Genomic DNA, 25,360 nt, shown 5'->3' on the forward strand with positions numbered 1-25,360 from the left:
AAGACTCGTATTGTGTAACTAAATAGTTAAGGCTTGTATTTGGTGTAACATGTTAAGAGAACCTCCACTCTAAAGTGTCTTCGGTAGGATTTAATCCTACAACCTCATGATTAAAAGTTGCAAATCTTTTCACTAAATCAAGTTTTGCTTGGTTACACTGTTAAAGTAGTTTAGCATACTTGTTAAGACTGTCAAGAAGAGAAGTTCAATTCATATTGAGTACTCCAATTTATACCATTCCAAGATTAACTCATATTAATTAACATTGCTTTCACCAAACACTTGCTCCGAATTTCTTAAAGGGCAAGTTTCATCTTTATAGTAATTTATTTATATACGAAGTACTTTGTTTCCATTTGACCAAAACAACATATTCACTTCAAGCTTAGGTTATATGATCAACCAATAATGAACTTGGTTGTTTAACCCCATATTGACATACCCTTTTGTTTTACCATGTATCTTATAATGTTACAAGGTCAACAATCAAAATATAAAGGTCATATTCATATTATTTACTTTGTATTAAAATTCTTGCTAACTCCCCCCCCCTCCCCCCTTTATATCTATATTATCCACTTACTATTACCATATTCGCAATGTGTAAACGAATTAAGTCATTAATAATATGACCAAAAGCATCACCAATTTATCATAAACCAATCCATTCATTATTACTTTAAAAGCCTCTCAAAATACTCATTTAATGTGGGAAATGACCATAAGAAAAAAGAGCTAAACATAGTAGCAGGCACCCACAAAATTATGATTTAATTAGTAGTTGACTCAGAGAGTGAGGGATAACTTAAGTGGTTCGAGCTTCCCTCCCGGTTTCAGAAAATCCTGGGATCGATTCTCACCCCCGTCATTATGGCTCTCTAAACACAAAAAAAATAAATAAATAATTAGTAGTTGACTCAAAATAGCATAAAATAACAATCAATAATAAATTTTTTTAAAAAAAACCTTATTTTAAAGCCCAAACACTTCCAAATCCAACCCAGCAACCCAAAGTAAAAACTTGGGAAAAAAGATCCAAATTAATAATTTTTTTTTTTGAAAAAATAAAAAATAAAAAAAAGTTTTTGAAAAAAATGACATCCTAAAATAAAGCCAAAAATAATTTCAAAACCCTTAAAGAACAGTTTCTCTCTCCTCTTACTCTCCCCCAAAAAAACTTCCCTCTCCCTCTTTTTTTCTCTCTCTTCATTCCCCTTCTTCTTCCGCCTTCTCTTTCATCTAATGCAAACCCTAAAACCCTTTTTTTACCTCTTTCTTTTCTCAGGGTTTTTCACTCTACTTCTTCGTTGTACGTAAATTTAGGGCTTAATTTTTAAGATTTGGGGATTTTTCTGTTTTTCTGCGTGTTTTTTTTGGTTTTTGTTTCTTCTGTTTTAATCAGAAAAAATATGGTTACTATGTTGAAGACTGAAGGCGGGACTGCAATTGTTTCTGCTAATGTGGAGAAAACCATCCAATCGATCAAAGAAATTGTGGGTAATCACTCTGATTCTGAAATTTACAACACTCTCAAAGAAAGTAATATGGACCCTAATGAAACTGCTCAAAAATTATTGAACCAAGGTATATTTTCTTTGATGTTTTTGGGTTTTTTGATGTTGATTTTGTTGCCCATTGCTGGGTTTTTCTGGGGTTTTTGTTTTGTTGATTGTTTTGAAATTTAAGGGTTTAGAAACTGGGGTTTTACTGTTTTAGTTGCTAATTTGAAGTGCATGTTAAAAAGGTGCTTAATTAGTTGGTGTAATCATGAAGTTTTTGTAGTTTTAAGCTTATATTTTATGAAATCTTGTAAGTTTTGATGATTGTTGTACTGTATTTACTGTGTGTGCTTATTTTGTCTGTCTTTTTTTGTTTTTACTCTGTGCTTTTCGAAGATTGGAACGAGAAGGTAGAAAAATAATGTCCCTTCTCTACTCAAAGGGGAGTAGACTGAGATTTATGAGGAATGAGGCAACTTTTGTCGAATGTGACCCCGTAATTTTCTTACTCTTAAGGCTAGATTTTTGAGTTGATATAAGGCATTATTATGTTACACTCTAGTTTCAGAATGGGTGGATATATTGCAAGACTAGTGACATATAATCTTTGGTTTTCACAAGATTCCCTGAATTAGTTCGAATAATTCAAGTATTGTTGTGATTCTTGTGAGGGTTTAGACTACAGTGTTTCTGATTTTTTGTATCGATTTCTCGTTATTGCAAGTCTAGTGTCAGTTTTGAGGAGAGTATTGGTTTAATGATATGCATGTCTATGCAACATTTAGCTGGGAGGATTTTGCTTCAAAATGTAGGTTGATTGGGGTAAATGATTATCTGGACTGTATAAGCCATCTAATTTTGTTGTAGGTAAGCTTTAGTGTGTTAGTAGATAGTATGCTGAATGCCGATCTAACATGTTCATAATGATCAAATTCACACTCTTACTCAGTCTTAATCGATTGATTTTCACGTGGCAGATCCCTTTCATGAAGTGAGAAGGAGACGAGAGAAGAAGAAAGAGGTAAATTTTTTTTTTTTGTGATACCTATCATTATTGTTTATTTTGTGAACGAGCCAATAAATTATTTGTTCAAATTATTGCTGCTGCTAGTTGTTACCCTAAATTGCTTGTTGATATATGTATACTCTTTGCTGGGGTTTCTTTGTAAATTCCTTGTATGCAAACTGTTATCTTGTCTCTGAGCAGGGCATGTAACAATTCAGGACTATGCTCCTTTTACCTGGTTGTGACTATAGCTTCTGCTGTTTTGAGTATTTTAGGTTGAGCTTGTGACTTATTCAAGTATATATTGATATGTGTTACCCTCTGGATGTGGCTATGTATGCTATAGGCCTATAGATTGTCATTTTTAACTGGAAATACTGATCACTAGAGTATACGGGATATATACGTTTCTACTGTTCAGTTTGTGTGAATAATACACAATATGATATTAATTTTCAATTGTATTTTGACTTAATGTTTTTAGAATGCCACTTTGTAACCCTTACACTCATGTATTTATTTTTATTTTCAATTATATAAATTTATGTTATTGTCTATGATTTATTGTCAAAGTCTCTTTGTGTACTGTTTATTGGGTTTAAATTAATACTTTCTATGTAGTACTTAGAATGTGATACTAAATATGTGGTATTATTTCCCAGAATGCAGTTTACAATGGTCATGTTGAGCCCAGGAAGCGGACTGAACATACAGGTCAAGGCTTGAAATTTTATGGTTCTAATCGTAATGCTCATAGAGGGGGCTACAGAAGGAATCCTGTAAATGGTAATTGGAATTTTGGCTAGCCAGTTTATTCTTCTTCTTTATATTGTATATTTTTCAGTCTCTGTCCTGTTTAGTCCTAATGGAAACCATTATAGACATTTGGGTGCTAGTAATAATGATCTCAGTGATGTAAAATATTAATCTTGAATTGATTATGCATCTTTTATTTGGTAGGCATGAATGTTGATTTGAGCAGATTAAATTTTTCAGTTAAAGATGACTCTGATTTGATTCAAAATTTGGAATTGTTTTAAAATTGTGATTGTCTTCCTCCAAATAGTTTTATTATTTTTATTTTTATTTTTTATAAATTGTTTTAGTGTGCTTCTGGGAAAGTACAGGAGAATAGATGTGTGGCCCACATATTTGCCCATCTTTCCAACAATTGTGGTAGTTATTTGATGAGTAATCACAATCTACAAGAAGTGAAAAGTTTAGAGTTTGACTTATTGTATGCCCTAATTGCTACATAGATTGTGCTTTATGATTTTTTTGGTGTTATTAGGATTGATTCCTGACAGTGGTAATAAATATTAGAATATTATTAAAAATTAATTACTCAGCAGAAACATATGATTGTTTTTTTTTTTTTTGAAACCAAACATCTGATTGGTTTGACAAAGCTGAACACGAACCTAATACTCCATCCCGCAATAATTACTGACTTTTGTTTAAATTTTTTATCCACCATTTTTTGTCATTGAAAAATTCTTAAACACCTAAACATCTTTCCAGGCTTCCACTATGTTGGCACACCATTGATTACATTCTGCTTATTAACTGTACTTCATATTTTATAAAAATTTTAAACAGAACAATTGTCTTTAGGATTGGAGAGTATATCTATGGCAAGAGTTACCTTCTTGTAATTCAATGTTAATGACAAATTTTCTATTCTAGATGCTGGAGTAAGTCGGGAGTTTCGTGTTGTGAGAGACAACAGGGTAAATCAGAATTCTGATAGAGATGCCAAGGCTTCAACTCAAATTTCATCATTGCCTAATGATCAGAGGAGTAACAGTGTTCCTGAGAAAAGGTAACTTTCACTGTCTTATTTTTCTCTGCTTTTCTACTTCTGTTAGGTGGGAGTATTATGCAGTATTGCAATTGTTGTGTGATTTTTACTCTGAAGACCCATTATCAGTGTACTGCCATCATAATATTTTCTATACTTTGGCTTGATACATATTGAAATCTGGTGCATGCTATAATTGCTATATGTTCTGTACCTATATTAGAATTTTATGACCTTAATCACATCACTTCCTTATGGGGTGGACTTTCTATCATGGGTGTTTCATGTATATGAATGAATAGATTCTCTAGCGGCTAAGAGTATTATTTCACCACTTAGGTTCGAATTCAATTACAACTACCTATGTGCCTCCCTATAAATGTAAATATAATTTAATTTTTATCTATACGAAGTTTATTAATGACACCATTATGTTGTTTTACAAAAGATATAAGCTGTTATTTTGACGTCATGAAACATGTTAGATGATGTTAAGCTATTTTGAAGTCATGAAACATGTTAGATGATGTTAAGCAGTAGTTTTTTATACTACCTCCGTCTTTGAATTGATACATCTTATTCCTTTTTTAGTTGAAACCTTTCTATTATCACATTTGCTAACGCATGTTTTTAACGATTAATCTCTCTAATTATCAACATTGTAAAATTATAAAAAGTGGATATTAATAAAAGATACATTGAAACGATTCAAACAAGATCTCACATGAATATGTTTTATCATATCTATAAACCACAAAAGCGAGTCAAAGTGTGTTGTATGAATAGTGTGAAAGTCAAACGGTGTCAACTAAAAAAAACGGAGGAAGTATTTCATAACAGATGTATCTTATTCCTTTATGGGATATTTCACAATAGATGCATCTATTCTCCTTTTAGTAAAATTTTATGTGCAAAATTACTAAATTGCCCTCAACTTTAGGTGGGGACCAAACTCTACCTTTATTACTTAAGCCCTTGATGGTTAGTGCAAGGGCATTTATGTCCATCACTCCACTCTCTCTACCTTTTATTGGTTTGTGTGCCATATACGTAGGGATGCATCAATTGAGAAACGGATGAAGTAGTATTCAATTATATTCACAAGGTGATTGTTGAACGCAAGCCTATGTAAATTTTTTAAAGATGTTCCTCTCTTTATCCCGTCTTCTTTGGTTTTCTGTTTCCTGAGTTGCATCACTTTTCATGATATGGCAGTTCATCCTCAGTGCCTAATTATCAAAGACACTCAAGTGGGCGCTCTTTTCAGACTTCCAACAGGGTGCGTGATTTTCGGCCTAAAATAGCCCGAGACTTAAATTCTGACTCTCGAATTGGGCCTTTTGAGAAGAAATCAGCTGTTAAACATTCTGAGTCACAAGTTACAGTGACGAGGCCAAACGATTCACACTCCCAAGCCGGTAGTACTGTTTCTTCAAATACTGTAGGTGTTTATGCTTCTGCTTCAGATCCTGTGCATGTTCCATCAGCCGATTCTAGATCATCTACGGCTATTGGCGCTATTAGGCGTGAAGTTGGAGTTGTTGGAAGTCGTCGACATTCTTCAGATAATAGCTCGAAGTTGCCTTCTCAGCAAAGTATCTCTAATACTAATTCAGTTCTGGGAAGTTCATCCACAGCCGAACCATTCCAGCCGATCAATGCTGTTTCTGGACATGACCAAACTCATGCTACTGCTGCGGAATCTGCAGTTGTTAGCTCCACTGGAAGCAGATCAAACAGTCACTTTAGTAATAGATTGCATCAACAATCTGTTTCTCATCAGAAAGGTAGGTATTCCACTTTGTGCTTAGCTTTGAAATTCCAATGTTGTGGGATGATATTTTTAAGCCTTATCTAGCTAACAGATAAATTATCATCTCATCTTCCTTGCAACCCGTTGTCTTTTTCTTATACTTTTTATCATTCATTGCAAACAATAATTTTAAATAATCACCAAAAGAACTAATTCCTAAATATTACCTCCTAAAATGATCTAGTTGACCTGATACTGCTGCAATTGTTAGGGAATTTGAAAACGGAGGGAGAGTAAGTAATCCCATTGAACATTGACAAACTAATGCAGCCTATTCTGGTGAAACCTAGCTGCATGTCCTGTCTAAGAACTCACAAGCGGAGAGCTGACAGATATACCCTGTTTGGCATCTCTCACTTGTGTTCAGCAGTTCAGCTTTTTAGAACAATGTGAATCCTATTTTCCTGCGGAGTTCTTTAGCTTAATATTTCGTTTTGATATGGCATTCTTGCTAGGAAGCTAAAATAGTCGATTATGCTTTGCCATGTCACTGCCAGCTGCTGGGAATTAGTGCTGTGCATGCACAAATATTTAACTTTTCATTGGAGTTTTGGATATTATGATATTGGTGGCTAATAGAATAGGAGATTTATGTTGATACTTTCAACTGAGAATGAAAATGAGTACTAGTGCTTTCTTTTCATTATAAAAGGATGCTTTGTTTTTGAGGAGTAGGATAACGTAGTAATGCTTTTATTAATTACAACATCCAAATCTAATGAATCAGGATTTGGAAATTATATCATTTATCTGAGGAAATTGAACTTTGTGTCAGTTGTTTTTGAATAGAACCTAATCTCGATTCAGTAACTATTAGTGAAGTCAAGCCTTAAGTGCCCCTTATTTGTCACAAATTCACAAACTGACAAATGACAGAGGATGCTAGGTAAGCTGAAAGACTATTGTCGATTCAAGAACACAGGATTATCCTGTTTGTTTTTATACAAAGAAAGTTTGAAATTACTTTTGAGCCAATATTTAAGTTCTAGTCACTAACTCACTACAATGCTGAAGCAATACTTGCCTTATTATTAGAACACTCAAACTTGACTTTCAAGTTGCCTTATTACAACTCAAAGGTTTGTGGAGAAGTAGACCCAAAAATCAGATGTCATGTTTAAGGAGACATTATGCATATATATAGTTTTGTGTTGTATACTGTTTCTAGTCCCACTAGATTATTTCAGTCTATCTTATTAGTAGTGTATTATTTCCTTTTCAAGTTATTAGATACGGGGCTGTGTTTCCGATTGAGTTGAATATACGTTATTTAGAAATTTGATATTGAATTGTTTTTTAGGTGCTTTGCCTGGTAAAGAATGGAAGCCTAAGTCAACCCAGAAGTCTAGTGTGTCGAGTCCGGGTGTGATTGGATCACCTGTGAAATCTGTCTTGCATCTGGCTGATAATTCCAAGAATGTTGAGAACAAAGTGGAACTGTTGCAAGATAAGCTCTCTCAAGTAAACATTCAGGAGAGTCAAAATGTCATCATTGCTCAACACATCCGGGTTCCCGAGAATGACCGATGCAGGCTGACTTTTGGAACTTTTGGTCTGGAATCAGATGTTGCAGAGAACTCTGTTTCTACAACTCAAGCAGTCGATGGAGTTGAGGAGACACCCGAGGCGTCTTCTAGGTTTGTTGAATTATTTTGTTTATTATGTTTTTTATTTAGATCTTCTAGGTTTGTTGATTTTTTTATGCTTAGACACTCAAAATTAGACCCTGAATCTGAGGTACAGTTTTGTATTGAGCTCCCTGAACTATAATTTTGCAGTACTTCCTGAGTTCCTGCTTCTCAGGACTTGTAAAAGTCAATTGTTTTTGAATTATTGCTCATTTCTACTTTACCTGTGATGCATGAACTTAGTAGCATGTCTTTTCTTATCTGCAATGCAGCAACCAGCAGATAAGTTCTACTGATGGTCAAATTCGGAATTCTGGTTCTAGTAGTCCTTCAAGGGCATCATCAGAAAACCTGTCGCCTGACAAAAAGGATTCATCAGGTATTTCCAATGCAGAAGATTTTAGTAATATGGGTTTGGTCCACAACAGCTCATCTTTGACGACTTCAAAGTCCCACCAACACCAGGAATCTACAGAATTGCCTAATTTTTCCGTAAGTTTATTTTATTCTATTATAACTAAGTGGCTGTTACCTTGATTTTTCTTTATCTGATTTTCTTTGACAAGTCAAACCTGTTCACATGCTTTTGGACAAATACTAGTTTATAGTAGCCGTGCTGGTGGAATATTTATAATTTACCTTATCAATGACTCGACAATGAGAGTGTAAATTAGAATATCAGATAAAACATAGACCTCTGACCAGTTTACAAGGATGAATTGAAATAAATTATTATTCTCATTCTAGAGATTACTTCTGCTATCTGTCATCATGTCTTAGGTCATTGACAAAGAGTTTATGTTGCATACCTCAAAATTGTCTCTAAACAATGCACTCTGAATTATAGATGACTGTAAAATTGATAATTCTCAAAGCTGGGGCTTTAGGAAAAATCCCTAGATCAATCAATTGGTCATGAACTTTGCCATATTAAGGTCCAAGAATTTGTGGCTTATTCTCAGTATCTTTACATATGTGTGTGTGTGTGTTTTAGGGTGATGGTTGGAGCTTGTGTTATCTTCTCTGGTGCAGTACATCAATGGGTTTCTCTGTTCTGAGTCAAGGCTACTTGTTTCCTTTTTCCCCTTTATTATATTTTCATCTGTAGGGTAATGTTTGAAGGTCTGTTAAAGTGATCTATTTGGGTTTTGAGCTCTGCACTTGGGCTTAAGTTTAGATAACTCATCTACTTAGGGTAGCCAAGTCCACAAAACACAGGTTATGGGTTTGACTAGTGCTCTTTTAAGCTGAATGTTGCTTTGGCAAAAGTCAACTTCAATGGATGCAATATGTGGACCAGTACAATGTGAGAGGCTTTACTAGATGATTAACAAACCATGTTGAATAGTCCTTCAATTTTGTAATAAACTTCTAATTTAAGGACCTGAGTATGATTGATAGTCATCTGTCTAAATTTGATGTTCATGGTTAGACTTACAAGCTTTGTGTTTCATATGGAAAGATGTGTTTTCATTTAATGGATATACTCAGTGTGCCGTGTGTTTGTCTGCAGGCATATGATCAGCAACCAGTTTATGATATGTCATATTTTAGACCTTCTATTGATGATGCTGTACGTGGTTCTGGTCTACCCTCTCTTCAGGAGGTAGTTTTTGTTTGCAATTCATTTACAAAAAAAGTAGTAGTTGTCTTTTAATTTGTTATTGTGAAATGAGTTTGTTAACTGTCTTGTATGAATGTCATGGGCATATATGGCATATGGTTGATTTATGTTTTTTTTTATGGCTAGTTTTTGGGTTGTGGGGGCTGACTGCTGTGTGGATTGAGCTCTTGAGGTGAGGAGTTGGATTGTTGTTCTTCTCTGCAAAGATGAGAAAGCATTATTCTCTCCTCATGATTTAATAATTTATCAAATACTATAACAGGGCCATATTGAAGAAATTGAATACTTTAAAACAACAGTAAAAGGAAATGCTTTCTTCTGCTAAATCTTTGCAGTTCTTTTTGATGTTGCGCCGACTGCTAAGAACGTGTCATTTTTATATGATTTTCTGCTTGAAATTTGTATTTTTTAGTTCGATGTTGTTCAGTCAGTACCTTAATTTATCTGCTTGTGTATCAACAGGCTTTACCATCACACACTGCCAACAGTGTTCCGTCATCTTCTGTTGGAATGATGCAGCAGCAGGCGCCTATGGCTCAAATGTATCCGCAAGTTCATCTTTCGCATTATGCTAATGTCATGCCATATCGGCAGTATCTTCCTCCACTCTATGTTCCACCAATGGTTCCTGGGTTTTCTGGCAACCCCGGCTATCCCCACCTATCAAACGGAAGCAGTTATGTCTTGATGCCTGGTGGCAGTTCCCATATTCCTGCAAACAGCCTTAAGTATGGGGTTCAACAATTCAAACCTTTTCCTGCAGTCAGTCCTACAGGCTTTGGCAATTTGGCTAACCCCTCTGGATATGCCATCAATGCTCCAGGAGTTGTTGGTGGACCTACAGGCCTTGATGATTCATCCCGCATGAAATATAAAGATAACAACCTTTACGTGCCAAATCCACAGGTATTGTGATTTGTATCCTCTAACATGAAGTATGAACTCGGAATATTTCTTCTGCACAAGGACATATTGCTCTCGTTGTGGGTCTTGTGCTGAGGTTAGGTCAATGTATCTTACATTACCTTGTATGATATCTATGGATTATCATTGTGATGCTTTTAAGTGTGCTTTTTCATTATTACTTGGACAAAAATTGTGACCATTCTATGCTCAGAGTCATCTAACAGATGGTTAGTAAAAAAATCTGGTACCTTAGTTTCTGTCCTTATCTTTCATTATTTTATCATTTCAGGCTGAAACTTCTGAAGTTTGGATTCAGAATCACAGGGATCATCCTGGGATGCAATCAACTCCATATTATAACATGCAGGGGCAGGCAACTCACCCTGCTGCTTACTTACAGTCCCACACAGGTCATGCTTCTTTCAATGGAGCAGGTGTAGCACAATCTTCTCAAATGCAATTTCCTGGGATGTATCCTCCTCAGCCGGCTGCAATGCCCAATGCCCATCATTTGGGCGGTGGCAATATTGGGGTTGGAGTTGCTCCAACAGCTCCTGGTGCACAGGTTGGGGGTTATCAGCAGCCTCAAATCAGTCATCACAACTGGACAACAAATTTCTAAGAAGCTAATCCATTCTATGATTGTTTATGTCAGGGATGGATTATTTAGGTACAGGTTCCAAATTTTCTTGTTATTATGACCCCAACTCTTTATCAATTTTATTAAATAGAATATGTGGTGTTCAGCTGTCTCGTCCTCTCCTCTCCTCTCTAATGCTGTTGGCTCTCATAAACCTAATATAATCTAACATAGCCCTTTTTGAACACCATGCATCGATCTTCTTTTAGATCCTGCGTGCTCAACATTATAGTACAAGTTCATATTAACGATTTCATCTTCTCGCTTGTTATATTATGTTTCTGTTTGCAAACCCCTGACCTCTTGAACAGATTAGAGTTCTCAGACTACTACGGCTTGCATCCCAAGTGTACTGCTTGTTATTATATTGCTCTAACAGAACTTTGCTCTGTCAGCTTGAAGATATCTTGTATATCCTGTATAACTAGATTGATTTGAATGAGGAGAGAAATGTTTTGAGGTGTAATATGAAAGTGAATAGTTAAGAGAGGAAAAAGCAGTTTATCTGGTCCTTTAATTTGTAGCATTCTTTTCATGTTGATGGGGAATAAAGCTGGGTTGTCTCGGCTTTATCATAGGGAAACCGTGAAGATGTAAAGAGGTAAATAACCGGCAAAAGATGCGGCAGTTCTTTGTTGATCCCGAGAAACAGTTTTTGTCACTTAAACCTTTTTGCTTTTTTTTTTGGCTTTTTGATCCAAAATTATATGTTCCCTCAATTTCACTAGGGTACTTCGCTTTAACTCTCTTTATTCCTTTACTCTCATATTCACATTTACCCGTATGGACCATAGACTATAGAGTACTTCGTCAAATGTTTCGTACCACTCTTTTGAGATTGTTGTATTCACCCCTATTGAACAGACAAACTCGTGCTTGCTCGTATTATGTTCAATTGAGTTGGTACAAGTAAAACCCTACGTGTGCAGAGTTTGTATTGTTTGAACTAATGTTATTAGTTCGGGATTACAAGTTATTGATTGAGAGATTAATGCGAAGGTTTATCTTTTGTTAACGAATAGTGTCCATTTTGTCAACTGTTTGATTTTCTTGTACCAAGGGTACACGTTTGTAAATCGAATGTACATTGTACAAATCCTGAGGCCTGTATTCAATTATTCAAAGATGCTGGTTAGTATGGTATACCTTCAAAATATGGACCATAATATTATGAATTGTTATTTTCCTAAATATGGAGCAATAAATTGTCATTTGAAGCAATGTATTAATATTAATAATATGAAGAGGTTAGAGACAATGAGAGGAACAAATCGAAGATATTGTTGCAAACAAATACAGGCAAGGAACAGTGTTGCCACCTTAACATTTGCTTAATTGTGTGTGGTCCGTTTCTTATGCGAACACTGTTGTCGTTATGTTGGCTAAAGCACATTCAACTTCATTAATACTCTTTTGAATAGTAATTTTCTTAAGGAGTCCCAAGAATATCAATATTATTGAGTCTGAGATTTGATAGCCATAGGTAATATATTGTTGCACAAATTTTAGGGTTCTTGTGACAAAATTTGAGAGTAGAACTTAAAACAAGATTATTTATAGATGAGAGTTGTAAAATTATTTCCAAGTTGATTCTTATAACAATAATAAATATGCTTTAGATGCATGAGGGGGGATGCGTTTGTTGAGGTAAATGCGTTGTTTCTATGATTGGAGTGACAATATAAAGGTAAATGTATTGATTTAGACAATTTATTAGAAGGTAAAGTTTCTAGAGTCGGAAGAATGGATTTGTTTCATTGTGTCATAAGTTGATTTGTTTCATTGTTTTGTACATGTCTTTAGCAAACTCTCAAAATTGATCATTTTGTATTAGAAAATGACGCTGATATTGTTATCGATGCAGTTATAATCGAAGAAGTGAATAAACAAAAATCAATCTTAATCCTACAAAAGATGTAAAGTCATATTCATGACATTAGTGTATAATTAATAAGGTGATGTTGTGGGATGATCATATTGGTATACATGAACAAGTATACAAGTCTAAATCTCTTAAAGAGCATCTCCACGTGTGAGTTATTACAAAAGGATTAGTGGTTCACGTGCCACACGAGAATATGGGCCAATCTTAAGAAAGTGAAATCGGGTGGGTGGGTGACCCTATTGAGTTTTTTTCATTAATAACCTCTTAATTAACCTCTACTTTATTTTTTGGGCTCATGTGAATCGGGTGGGTGAACCTTTGGGAGCTACTTTTTATTTTTCGAAATCTCTCTTTTGACATGTGAATAACAGCGACATTGATAGTTAACTTAGAGGAAAATAACACTAATTTGAGGGTTTATTACATAAAATGTCATACCTTTTTTTTTTTTTTTTTTTTTTTATCTTACTATAAGGAGTGTTAAATTTAGTTTTAGGTTTAATTTGTTTCACTAATTACTTTGAGGTTAAGGTCGAGGGATTAAAATCCACTATTCAAAGTTTAATACTCCTTATCAAAATTTGAAGAAAAAAAAAAGGTGAAGAATACACTTTTACATAATACATTAATAGAATTTATTATTGCATAATTTCTTCATTTACATAGTTGACAACATTTATATATACAAAGAAAAGATTTGAAGTTTTTGTTTAGGAAATACTAAATATAATTGTTATAAGAGTAAACGATTTTAATTCTTCAATTTTATGTATGACAAATTTCCCATATTGCCCCTAGTCCCTACTACCACAAAAAATCCAACCATCTTATAGATTTATTACACAGTAGTTAATCAAAAAAGGATCACAAACTAGTAATCATTTCAATAAATCTAAGAACTATTAACAAGAGGTTGAGTAATCAATCCACCTTCCAAGATTCAATTCTCCAACTAAAAAAGGATTAATATAGTTATAAACTTATAATTGATAAGACGATGAACATGCATTATTCTAAGGAAGAAATGATGAAAGACATGGACACTAAGTCTTTAATTATTTAGGTGGGTGTGGTATAACATCAAGTGGGTAACAAATTTAAATTAGACCCTTAATTTAACCAATCAAATTAAATTAGGAAATTTATATTTGCACCTTATTACGCATAATTAATTGGCAGCCACTAATATAATATCGTAGCTTAGGTTGCGAGGTAGCTTAATGCATGAGTACCTTGCATGTAGTTACGTCGCATCATATATAGGAGATAGTTGAAACGCATTCATTTGCATAATAATAATGGATCGATTAACGAATTAACTTACGTGTTGATTTGTATGAACCAAGCTAGGTGATTTTCGAGTTAGACTTACTTTTTACGTGCTACTTATCTAGTTTAATAAAAAGATTGCTTTTTTCGTGCAATTATGTTTAGTATTTCTGCTTTTGAATTTTAATCGGTGATTTTAAGATTATGTACAGTTGTGAACGCAAGAGCTTTAATAAATGATATCCGAATTAATATGTATGGAACACTCAATCACATGATTAATTAATAAGGAAATCTGTTGACAAATAATTTAAGTAAATATGCTAGAGCTAAAACTCTTTTTTTAAATATATATAATACACAAAAATGAAATAAAGGAATTACATATTTCGTAGTTTTGGATGTACAACGAAGTTGTTCACCATCAAAATATTTTACATTTACAGCTTTTAATTATTATAGTTAAAAGATTAAAAACTACTGCAAACTTATACTTTTGCCTAATTTTGATGATGATATATATCTTGTTTGAATTAGATTTTTAATGACAACCAATTTCGAATTGATAATCGAGAACTTTTGAATTTGCAAAAAAAAACCTTGAAAGACTACTTTCGCTAGCTTAGCTTAGTGGGTTTCCTTCCAAAGTGGCCATTACATTTCCATGATTTGAATGGAATCTAGTCATTTTTCAAGTCACCTCACAAAATCACGATCTCAAGGGAATCTTAAAATTTAATTACATGCTTAAATTAGCTTAATTTTACAAGCTAAATCATAGTTTTATAATATGATCATGCAAATTAAAGTTCTAAAACAATAAGGACACATGTCAACAACGATCATATAAATACTTCATGCTTGTATGAATGACCTAGCATGCATTATGCTTTAAACAAGGGTACCAAGCTAGCTATGATTTAGTTGGTGCCCTAAGGCTAGTAGCTTACTAGAATATATAGTAACCTAAAAATACCTTTAGCTTCACTAGCTATTTAATCTTTAGAAATGCAATAGTAGATTTATTAATCTTTATAGAATGCCAACTTTTTTTTTTTGCTAATTAAAGTCTAATCATATCATGATTAATTTTGTTGATGTTAGTGCTACATCAAGTAACTTTCTTTGACCCAAATTTGTGTATGTTACTAGCTAGGTCCTAAAATCAGTTATAAATCATCATTCATAGGGAATCAAAGCTACTTACAAGTGCATGGATTTAAGAGGCAAGAGCCAATCTACCAATTTCTAACACCCAATTAAAATTGAAAACCTAAATCTTCGTTAATTTTGATAATTTTATATACCCGATACACATATTTAGTTCATAGAATTCTTCTCGATGTAAACTATACACAAAAATAATGTTTAATTATTAGTATCGTAATCACTAAACCTAAAAAAGATATAGATAGGGATATTGAAATTCAAGAGGCATATATAATGAGTTTGTTAAAATATCTTATAAACACTAGCATGCTAATAAAATTAGCTATGAAACAAGAATAACTAGAAAAGGAAGCAAAGAGGTCTCTTCGTACAATTCCTCAAACAATTAAGCTAAAGACGATTATTTAGTCTAAGTACCTACTAAACAATATGTTTATATATATATATATATATATATATATATATATATATATATATATATATATATATATATATATATATATATTTAAATAAATTTATGGAAAGTTGTTATCATTATATATAACGTGAATTTGAAGGGACGAATTGAAGAAAGAGGGGAAAAGAATAGAAGAAGCATGAAAACTATATTACATAATAATTTTTTAAAGTATTAGTACAATAAAATAATTATCAATTATACATATTGGTCCACTTTATTGATTTGTTCTAATCCTTTGCTTAATTAAATCAATCAATCAACATGAAAAATCAAATCTTACTTTTAATTAAAAAATAATTAAATATTCTTGTACCTAAATTAAACATACAAGGGATCCTATCTTTTTTCTTTTTCTCTCTAATAAAGGTGGAATAGCCACGAGTGCAATCATTATTATGCATATTAAGAGTAGCCCACCAAAACATACACAAAAAAAATTCTTACTCTCTTTTTAACATGCACATGCGCACACAAAGGATCATCCAACTAATTAAAGTGGGTTTTAACTAATTAATTACTGTCCTAATTTTGGAGTACTAGTTCTTATATATATTAGCCTTTTTCTTAATTAAATTAAACTCGATCTCTTTCTTGTTCAAAAGGCTAAGATTAGTTCATATTAAGCTAATTCGTACAACACTTAATTATGCATGTACTACAATGCTACCTACGGAGCTCCTAGTGTGAAAGATGGGAAGATACTTAAGACTATTTTTTTTTTCCCTTCTTGAAAAACGAATACCAAGTATATTAGAAGCTAAGTCATCAAGTAGTACTTCTTGTGTCCTTTATCATGATGAATGGTTCTTTTGTAGATACTCTTACATGTGATGTAAAAATACTTTGTTGCTTGTACACACCTAGAAATACATGGACCGAGTCAGGCCCGCCTAAAAAAGCATGACACCGGAAAAGCAATGGACACCTGATCCAAAACTTGACACCCAGGCCACTGGCCTGGGTTAGGGATCGGAGTGCATAATCAATATAACAAATTATTATTATAATTAAACCTAGACACGAGACTAGATTACAAAATATGGTATACGGCCGAGGATTCATAATTGCATAATGCCATTGTATCGTGTTAAGTCAGAAACTCAGGAGTTTTTCTCGGCCAATGAGCTAAGCTAGCTAGCATTGTTTAATGTCATATTTACACCAAGCTAAACATTTTGTGCTATATACAAAGAGTATTACTTTTAATGTGTATAATTTAAATGCAAAACGTCTTTACAAAAAATCTTAACGCCCTCCTTGTTTTTTCTTGGTTTAAAAAATACACTTATTCAAAATTAGAGGAAGAATTAGAAATAAAAAATAAATGTGGAAGATAGAAAAGAAAAAAGTCTTGGAAAAATGAGAATAATAGTAGTCTGAGTAAGCTGGAGTTGTCGGGAGAAAGCAGGTTAGTCGAGTTTCCTGCCCGCTTTCATCTCCAACCGGATTCGGGTTAGCATCTCAGACCCAATTTATTATACATGTGTTGTTGCTTACTCCTTTTGTTGCGCCTGTCCGACACCTAACTATTACGGGCAAATTACCTTATAATGATTATGATACACGCAAATTATTCATCACGGTGTTATACACTAATATTGCGGCTGGATAAACCATTGTCCATAAAGCGATTGTTAAATGATATGCGTTTTGGAAACGAGAGTAGCCTATATAGAGCCTGTTTTGATTTACTAAACTAAACTGAGTTGAACTGAACTAAATGGAGCTGAACATAATTGAACTAAATAGAGGTGAAATAAATTTTTTAGGAGCGAATGAAATTAGGAACTGAACTGAACTCATTGGAGTTGAATTGAACTGAAATTAAGCTGAAGAGAACAAATCCCTAGTTCATAACATTTATAAACTACACGGAGTACATGCATATCATTTTTGTACTCGTATATATGGAGGAGCTGAGATAATGTTATGTTTTGAAATAATATGAAATGGGCCTGGGCAACCCGAACAAGCTAAGGAGGAGGAGAGTTTGGTCCACAAACAAGGCTTTGGAGCTTCCATACTAAAACCAATTGACAATAGTAGGAGGTACTCCTCTACCTTATAAATTAAAGTGAAATCATCTCTCCTTTTTCTCCAATGTGACACACTCATAAGTGGGCTACAATGGGTTTCAACACTCCCCCTCACTTATGAGTGTCCTTAGAACTTCAGAGCTATCTGGATAAGGCCAGATCAATAATCCTCTTAATCTCCTCCTCCTTGTTCGGGTTGCACAGGCCCATTTCATATTATTTCGAAACTTAACATGGTATCAGAGCCCAGGTTGTGGGTCTCTTCTAAACTGGGTATTTAATCGCTAACTTTTAAAAGTTTAATCCGTTTAGATCCACACCTGGCTAGCACGAATCTAAGATCCAATCAAAAGCTTAATTAGCCATAAGCTTACTATACTTTGATAATCAAATTAAGTATACTAATAATGTAATATTTATGCATTGTCTAAATCAAATATGTAGTTTATTTTAATTTGTTAAGACAGAGCATAGTTGTCGCGAATATACATAAGTAATAGGATTATAGGATTTGAGTATAACCAATTATGTAGTAAGTAATATTTTTAACAAATGTCGACAAATAGTTTAGTTGAGTAGGAGGTATAACTACAACAAGCAAGGCTCCATATACCTATATCTCTAAGCTATAATTGAAATTGTATTTTATCTTTCCATATGTGTTTTTAAGAAAAGAAAGATTTACTAACAATTAAGAAAGTTTTCTCTCTAATTAACAAACTATCTTTACATACACTACTAGTAAAATGCATGGAGATTTATATATATAAAGGAAAATATGTAGCTTTTGAAGGTAAATAAATATATTTACGTAGTACTTTATCATCAACTTCTTTTTCTTTCCATATTCAAAAAGCATTGAACAAAATAACAAAAAAATTATACTCCGTCCTCCAGTTGCAAATTATGAGAAATATAATTTGATTTTGTACATTTTTAATTTTACTGCCGTCTTTTGTGTAAAAGAAAGTAGACTGCACATAAACTGATGTAAGAAAAGTAAAAATATAATCTTCAGATATTTTTTTTTGGGACCAAATTGTTCTTTTTTTAGGGAATGAAAAAAGAAAAAAAAATTAAAAAAAATGTAGGACATATTTGAGAGAAATGTAGGGCATATTTGAGAGAGAATGTAGGGCACATTTGATCACAGTATACCAGTAATATCACATATTCAACCACTTCACTTGTTCTTAAAAAAAAAAAAAAAAAAAGAAACTTCATTTGTTTAACTAAACTAAAATCCATTTTGACCATTATTAAGATTAGCTAGTTCATAATCCCATAACTTTTATAAGGTTTGTTCAATTGATCATACAATTTTTTGGAGAAATTTTTTCCTGGAAAATTATTTTGTTAGGAAATGATATTTTAAATTCGATTATTGAGTTAATGGCTAATAATTACTAAATGAAAGAGTCATAAAAGACAAATAAATAACATCTGATGCCATCTTATATCTCGAGTCCACCCCAACAATTCAACAGTTAAGATAAATATATGAAGTACTTCCTCCGTTATTTTTTAAAGTTAATATCATTTGACTTTTACATTATTCATACAAGACGTTTTGACTCGCTTTTGTGGTTTATAGATATAAAAAAAATATTCATGTGAGATAAATCTTATTTGAATTGTTTCAATGTATATTTTATTAATATTCACTTTTTATAATCTTACAATGTTGATAATAGAGATATTAATCTTAAAAAACATACATTGACAAACGTAATAATTTAATAGAAAAGTGTAACTAAAAAAAACCAGAGGAAGTATTAGATAATCCATTAATCCACACTGGTTACCAATTACCATTTTCCTCCAACAATGACAATAACCCAAAAAAAAATGTCTCCTCTTTCATCGAGGAGAAAGGTAAGAAATTTCAAAGTATAACATGTGAAGCGCAACTACGTAAAAGAGAAAAGAATAGGAAAGCAATTAATATTTTCATGTCCATACTTCCCTACTTGTCTTCCTCCAGCTAAGCATGCTCGATCTTCTATGTTCTAAATTTCTAAATTTTAAATTTTTATTCAGATTTTTTTTTAAACTACGCAAAAGAGAAAAGAATAGGAAATTTAGAAATGAATGTACGGAGTACTTCGTAGTCGTGTATAATATTATAATTTAACTATTTATACTACGTATTAGAAAGTCTATGTGATGTACAGATTATTTATTTTTGATATAAGAAGGGAGAGACAAGATAGTTAATATCTATACATTCAATTAAAAATGTGCCTTTGTTATACATTTCACATAATTTATTAGAATAGAAGAATTCTTATGGAAATTTCTGTAAGTGCGTGCTCTACCAAGCTAAGGTTAGCATGACTAAGGCCCTGTTTGATTCACCTTAATTTTGCTGAACTGAAATTATTTTTACTGAATTGAACTTATTTTTACTGAACTGAACTTAATTTTATTGAACTGAAATTATTTTTACTGAATTGAAATTATTTTTACTGATTTTCTATTATAATTCTTCTTTAAGAAAACTGAATTTTACTGAACTGAACTTATTTTTACTGAACTGAAATTATTTTTACTGAACTGAAATTAATTTTACTGAACTGAACTTATTTTTACTGAACTGAAATTATTTTTACTTAACATTATTTTTTTAAGGTGAAGAGAACAGAGCCTAATACGGAATAGTTAGTATTTCATAACTTATGGTTAGTCTGATCTTATACGAACTTTATTATTAGAAATAAAAAAAATAATAAAAAAAATGAGATTTATTTTGCTCTATTACATCAATTATTACTAAAAAAATACCTATCTTTATTGTCCAAAAAAAAAAAACTATCTTACATTTAGAATATTGTATGTAGAAATATACTCCGTAGCATATGGCAATGATAAATGTATTGCACACTTGTGGCTCTGACACTTGAATGTTGTATGTAGGAGTATAAATGGTACTTGAGAGTTTAGTGTTAGCCGGTTAGCATGCATCATCCCGATCGAATAATCATGGAAAACGAGTGTCCCAATTTCGAATATTTTTTGTCTTTATTTGTTGTTACCTTTCGTGCCTACTTGAATACTACAGTATCAAGAGTCAATTACAAATGGAACCACTCATGAAACCTAATAAGCTATATTTCCAATAACTTGGCAACACTCTTCCATTTATATGAGGACAAATTAAAGCACTCGTGATATCTCCAATTCCTTCTCACTACAAGAAATTAACCTTTTCGTAGTGATTATTTTAACCTTTAGTATCGATTGTAATTGCAACACAAAGCTTTCCCAACGAATGGTCATTCGATACAATATCCCCCGTGGCCTTAGCCTTTAATGGTGGTTTTCAACATCGCTGGGGTTGGCCTCAGTAATCGATACGAAAAACTACATCCAATTGTGATGATTATTGTAGCGATTACAATCGCTATAAATGTTTAACTCATTTTATTCAAAAAAAAAAAAAAAAAAACACATGCGTATGATCTTTACAAGATTCGAATATGCAACCTCAAACTCTTATATTAAATGTTTCACCAATAAGCTATGACATATTTTTTGTATTCTTTGTCAAACAATATTTATATATCTAGTGTTAAAAAGGCTTTTTTTTTTATCGATTATTAGGATTTAGTGCCGATTGTAATTGATACGATTTCTCAAAATTATATAAATGTGTAAAAATAGTGTGGATATGTATTATTATGTTTTCCGTATCGATTTTATATGGGAAAACCATGGCGATTGTAAAAATGATACGACATCCTTAATTATTTCACAAACATACTTGCATATTGTAGCGAATGTACAATCGCTACGAAAAGAGATTTTTCTTGTAGTGTCTAAAGCATTTTGTTCGTCTAATCATACACGCTTTATTAGATTTTTATGATGGTGTTAATAAAACAATTCCGAAACAAAGTTTTATTATTTTAGGTGATACAATTCTAGTTTAATCTTATTTCGTATATACCTTAGGGACGAAGGAAGGGTAAGAAAATTCATCTCTAAGAGAGCCTTTAATGATTCGAATATGTGATTTCATAGTAATGACTCAAGAGTAATCTCCTTTATTATTATTATTATTATTATTATTATTATTATTATTGTCAACTGTTGGTACTGTTCTCAACGGGGTTCATTTGATCCTTTATAACTCCTATTTAATACGAAGTACAATAACAATATATTCTTGTAGAGGTTTTTCTAAATTATGAATTTATTATGACAAAGAAGCATTAAACTAGTAAACAATTGACATTTGATTTTAGGGATTAAATCTCATTTGAACTTGTAAGTAAATTAACTATGTCTGTCCTCATGATATATATAGACCATGCATATATGTGCATGTATACTCAAATTTAGTTGTTAATGATTTGAGTCTTTAATCAGGTGATTGAACAACACTTAATCCTCTACAGAGTTTCCATACCAAAAAATAAAAAAAAAATAAATAAATAAAAACATCCAAGTTTATATTAAGTTACTACTTGTATTGTACATCTAGCTATTCACCTCTAAAAAATAAAATAAAGATAAAAAAATTAAAATGACCTTGGCCGCTTTCATTCAAGGACGTATATATAAAGGAAATTCTCAATGGTAGCCCTTATTTGATTGTTTTTTTTGCTTATTTTCAATGGTAATCAATTTTTAATTTGATTATCAATGGTAGCACGCTTGATTAATGTCACGTTTGAGAAATTTGGTAATCAAAATAAAAATTGGCTACCATTAAAAATAAGCAAAATCAGGTGGCTACCATTGAAAAATTTTCAAATACAATTATTATAAACATAAATCAATTGATTTTAGAATGAAACCATACCGCACCTTTACATGACCCACGTAGATAGCTTTCTAGGCGCGTACATACAATCCCACACATCCTTTATAAGAGCCGACTATCTCCATACACACTTCACACACTATTACACACTTCCTTTTAAAAAACACAAACATCTATTCTCTCTCTCTATTCTTCATACTCACTCTCTCTAAAATTGTCTCCTCCTCCTTTGGCGTGGAATTAGGCTTTCATTACTGTCTCTTCTCTAATCTTCCCCCTTAACACCATCAATCACTCTTGTACTACCAAACACAAACACTACTCATTCTTCCCCCTTTTTTCAATTATCTTTTCTTTTAAAATTACCCCTAAAATACCATCTAATTCCCCTGTTTTCACCCCAATTCCATTCCCCTTCATCATACCATTTCCCACATCCTCTCCATCGAAACTCGAAACCCGAAAAATGAACGGCGTATCCACAACTTCCACCAGTAGTAGCAGCAGCAGAAGACAGCATTACAATCATAACTCTCACTACAACTCCCCTTCTTTCTCCTCCTCGCTTCTCGAAGAAATCTACCGTTCTTTCGACGAAGACGAGGGGGATAATCATTACCATCACCACCACCACCACCATCAAACCAATGATGGTTACAGGAAGGTAAAGAACAACAAGAGCGTAATTGAGAGAGAAATCGAGAACGAGAGACTACGAGGCGTAAATCGAGCGGTGTTAGAGCAATGGATGGATAACGAGAGAATTAATCGCCGCCGTAATTCTATGGCGGCGATTAATTCTACCTCTGCTAAATTTAACTCGTCTTCTTCCACGAGTTCCTCCGATTCCAGCTCCGGAATCGGAGGATTTTCGTCATCTGATACTGAATCACTCTACGGATCATCTAAATCGAAGTCGGTGCCGACATTGAAGCCGATAAAAACAAACCTAAATCAGCCGGAATTTCACCGGAAAAGCTACTCCGATGAAATTCCGGCGAAGAAGAAAGGTAACAAAGAAGGTAATCTTCAGAAAAGAGCGTTGAAGCTTTATGGTGATTTGAAGAAGGTGAAACAACCGATTTCACCTGGTGGTAAACTCGCTAGCTTTCTTAACTCGTTGTTTAACTCAAACTCGTCGAAAAAGCCGAAGATCTCATCGTCATCGGCAAATGTTCTGAAATACTCTACGTCGACGCCGTCTACGGCGTCGTCGTACTCGCGGTCGTGTTTGAGTAAAACTCCGTCGTCCGCCGGAAGGTTCGAGAGGCGGTCGGTGAGGTTTTGTCCGGTAAGTACCGTAATCGCCACCACCACCGCCGCCACCAACGATGATAAAGTGTATAATGATGGTAAAAGAGAAGATAGGTGGAGAGAGAAAGCTACTACTCGTAATAGTAGTACGTTGAAAAACGACGAGTTTAAAGTTCAGATAAGTGAAAAGCAAAGGAGAGTCGAAGAAGTTGCTAAGGAGTTGTTAAAGAATTATCATCATGGTAGAAAATATCAAAATGATGGTACTAATAATAAGACGAAAAATCGTGTATTCGAGGATGAGAATGAGGATGAGGAGGATGATGATGTTAGTTGTTGTAGCTCGGATCTTTTCGAGCTCGATCACTTGCTAGAAGTTGGAAGTGATCATCATCGGATGTACCGTGAAGAGTTGCCCGTGTATGAAACTACTCATGTTCATACTAATAGAGCTATTGCTAATGGGTTAATTTTGTAATTTGGTGATTAATTTTTATGAGATAGTAATTAATTTTAATATGTTATATGTTCTTTTTTTGCTAATTTAACCTAATGTTTTGATTACTATTAGTCCATTTTATTTGATTCAATTATTTAGAGCTTCATTGGATTCTTGGTGTTATGGTATAGTCTAGAATGTATAGTAGTTCTTATATGTGGGTCAAGTTTGTTGATGGATGGAGAAGTAAATAATGTAGGGGCTAAGTTTTTTTGAGTGCATGATTTGTGAGATGAATACTTGGTTGAAATATTAGACAATTTAATGTGCATGTGTTATTTAACCGTTTTTTTCTTATTCTTTTTGATTCTCCATTATTTATTCAAAAGTTAGGATATAAAAGATACAACTCAAGTTTGAAATATACTACAGTATGTAATTTATACTAGTAGTTAACAAACTATGTACATACTTTGTCACTTTGTTCTACTTTGTAAACCATTGTAAATAAAGGCGTGACATAAAAATACTAAATTTACCTTTTATTATTATTTTTAAATAATTTTTGGTTTTAATTTTCACCATATACAAAACGTCAAAACATAACTCTATTAAAAAAATTATACTTCGTACAAAACATGACTACCTTTTGCTACCTTTGATCCATTAGTTTGTTCTTCTTACATACTGATCTTTTTTTTTTTTTCGTTTGTTTGTTTTTTTTTTTCCAATAAAAGATTTTAAATGGCAAGAATAAAAAATAAAAAATAACAAAATTCGGAGGAAGCTTAAGTTGTTAGCTATGATTTCATTAAATCATACACCTACGACTATTCTTTTGTACGGATAAAGTAACACATTCGTAAAACATCTATACCACAAATATTATATAGATTCCATAAATGATTTGTAATTTCTAAGGACATAATTCACTCACACTTATCTGAGTTATCTCCACTAAGTTAAAGTCAACAAAAGAAGTAATTTCCTCCATATGTATACATAGCATAAATTTAAGCCATCCTAAAATTCCAAGCAAAGAATAACAAGTTAGCTATATTACTTATTTACTTGTACTTATTATACTTATAAATTAAACCATATACCTTAATACCAAAGCTAGCATATACGGAGTATATAGAAGTATGTATATATATAATTT

The 25,360-nt window shown here is 32.8% G+C and overlaps 2 protein-coding genes across 2 annotated transcripts; both read left to right on the forward strand.

Annotated features, from left to right (window-relative positions):
- The first annotated feature begins 1,153 nt into the window (after positions 1-1,153).
- On the forward strand, positions 1,154-11,171 carry LOC110684362 (GBF-interacting protein 1-like). Its single transcript, XM_021860816.1, has 10 exons — positions 1,154-1,584; positions 2,477-2,520; positions 3,168-3,291; positions 4,192-4,327; positions 5,522-6,093; positions 7,420-7,756; positions 8,020-8,239; positions 9,261-9,353; positions 9,834-10,277; positions 10,567-11,171. Exons 1-10 carry the CDS (start codon positions 1,410-1,412, stop codon positions 10,897-10,899), a joined length of 2,478 nt encoding a protein of 825 aa, XP_021716508.1. The 5' UTR covers positions 1,154-1,409; the 3' UTR covers positions 10,900-11,171.
- Positions 11,172-22,436: 11,265 nt separating this feature from the next.
- On the forward strand, positions 22,437-24,278 carry LOC110684363 (protein BIG GRAIN 1-like A). The gene has a single exon (XM_021860817.1). It carries the CDS (start codon positions 22,972-22,974, stop codon positions 24,235-24,237), a length of 1,266 nt encoding a protein of 421 aa, XP_021716509.1. The 5' UTR covers positions 22,437-22,971; the 3' UTR covers positions 24,238-24,278.
- The last annotated feature ends 1,082 nt before the right edge of the window (positions 24,279-25,360 follow it).

This window comes from Chenopodium quinoa, unplaced genomic scaffold (genome assembly GCF_001683475.1).
Source record: "Chenopodium quinoa cultivar QQ74 unplaced genomic scaffold, ASM168347v1, whole genome shotgun sequence".
Lineage (NCBI taxonomy): Eukaryota > Viridiplantae > Streptophyta > Magnoliopsida > Caryophyllales > Amaranthaceae > Chenopodium > Chenopodium quinoa.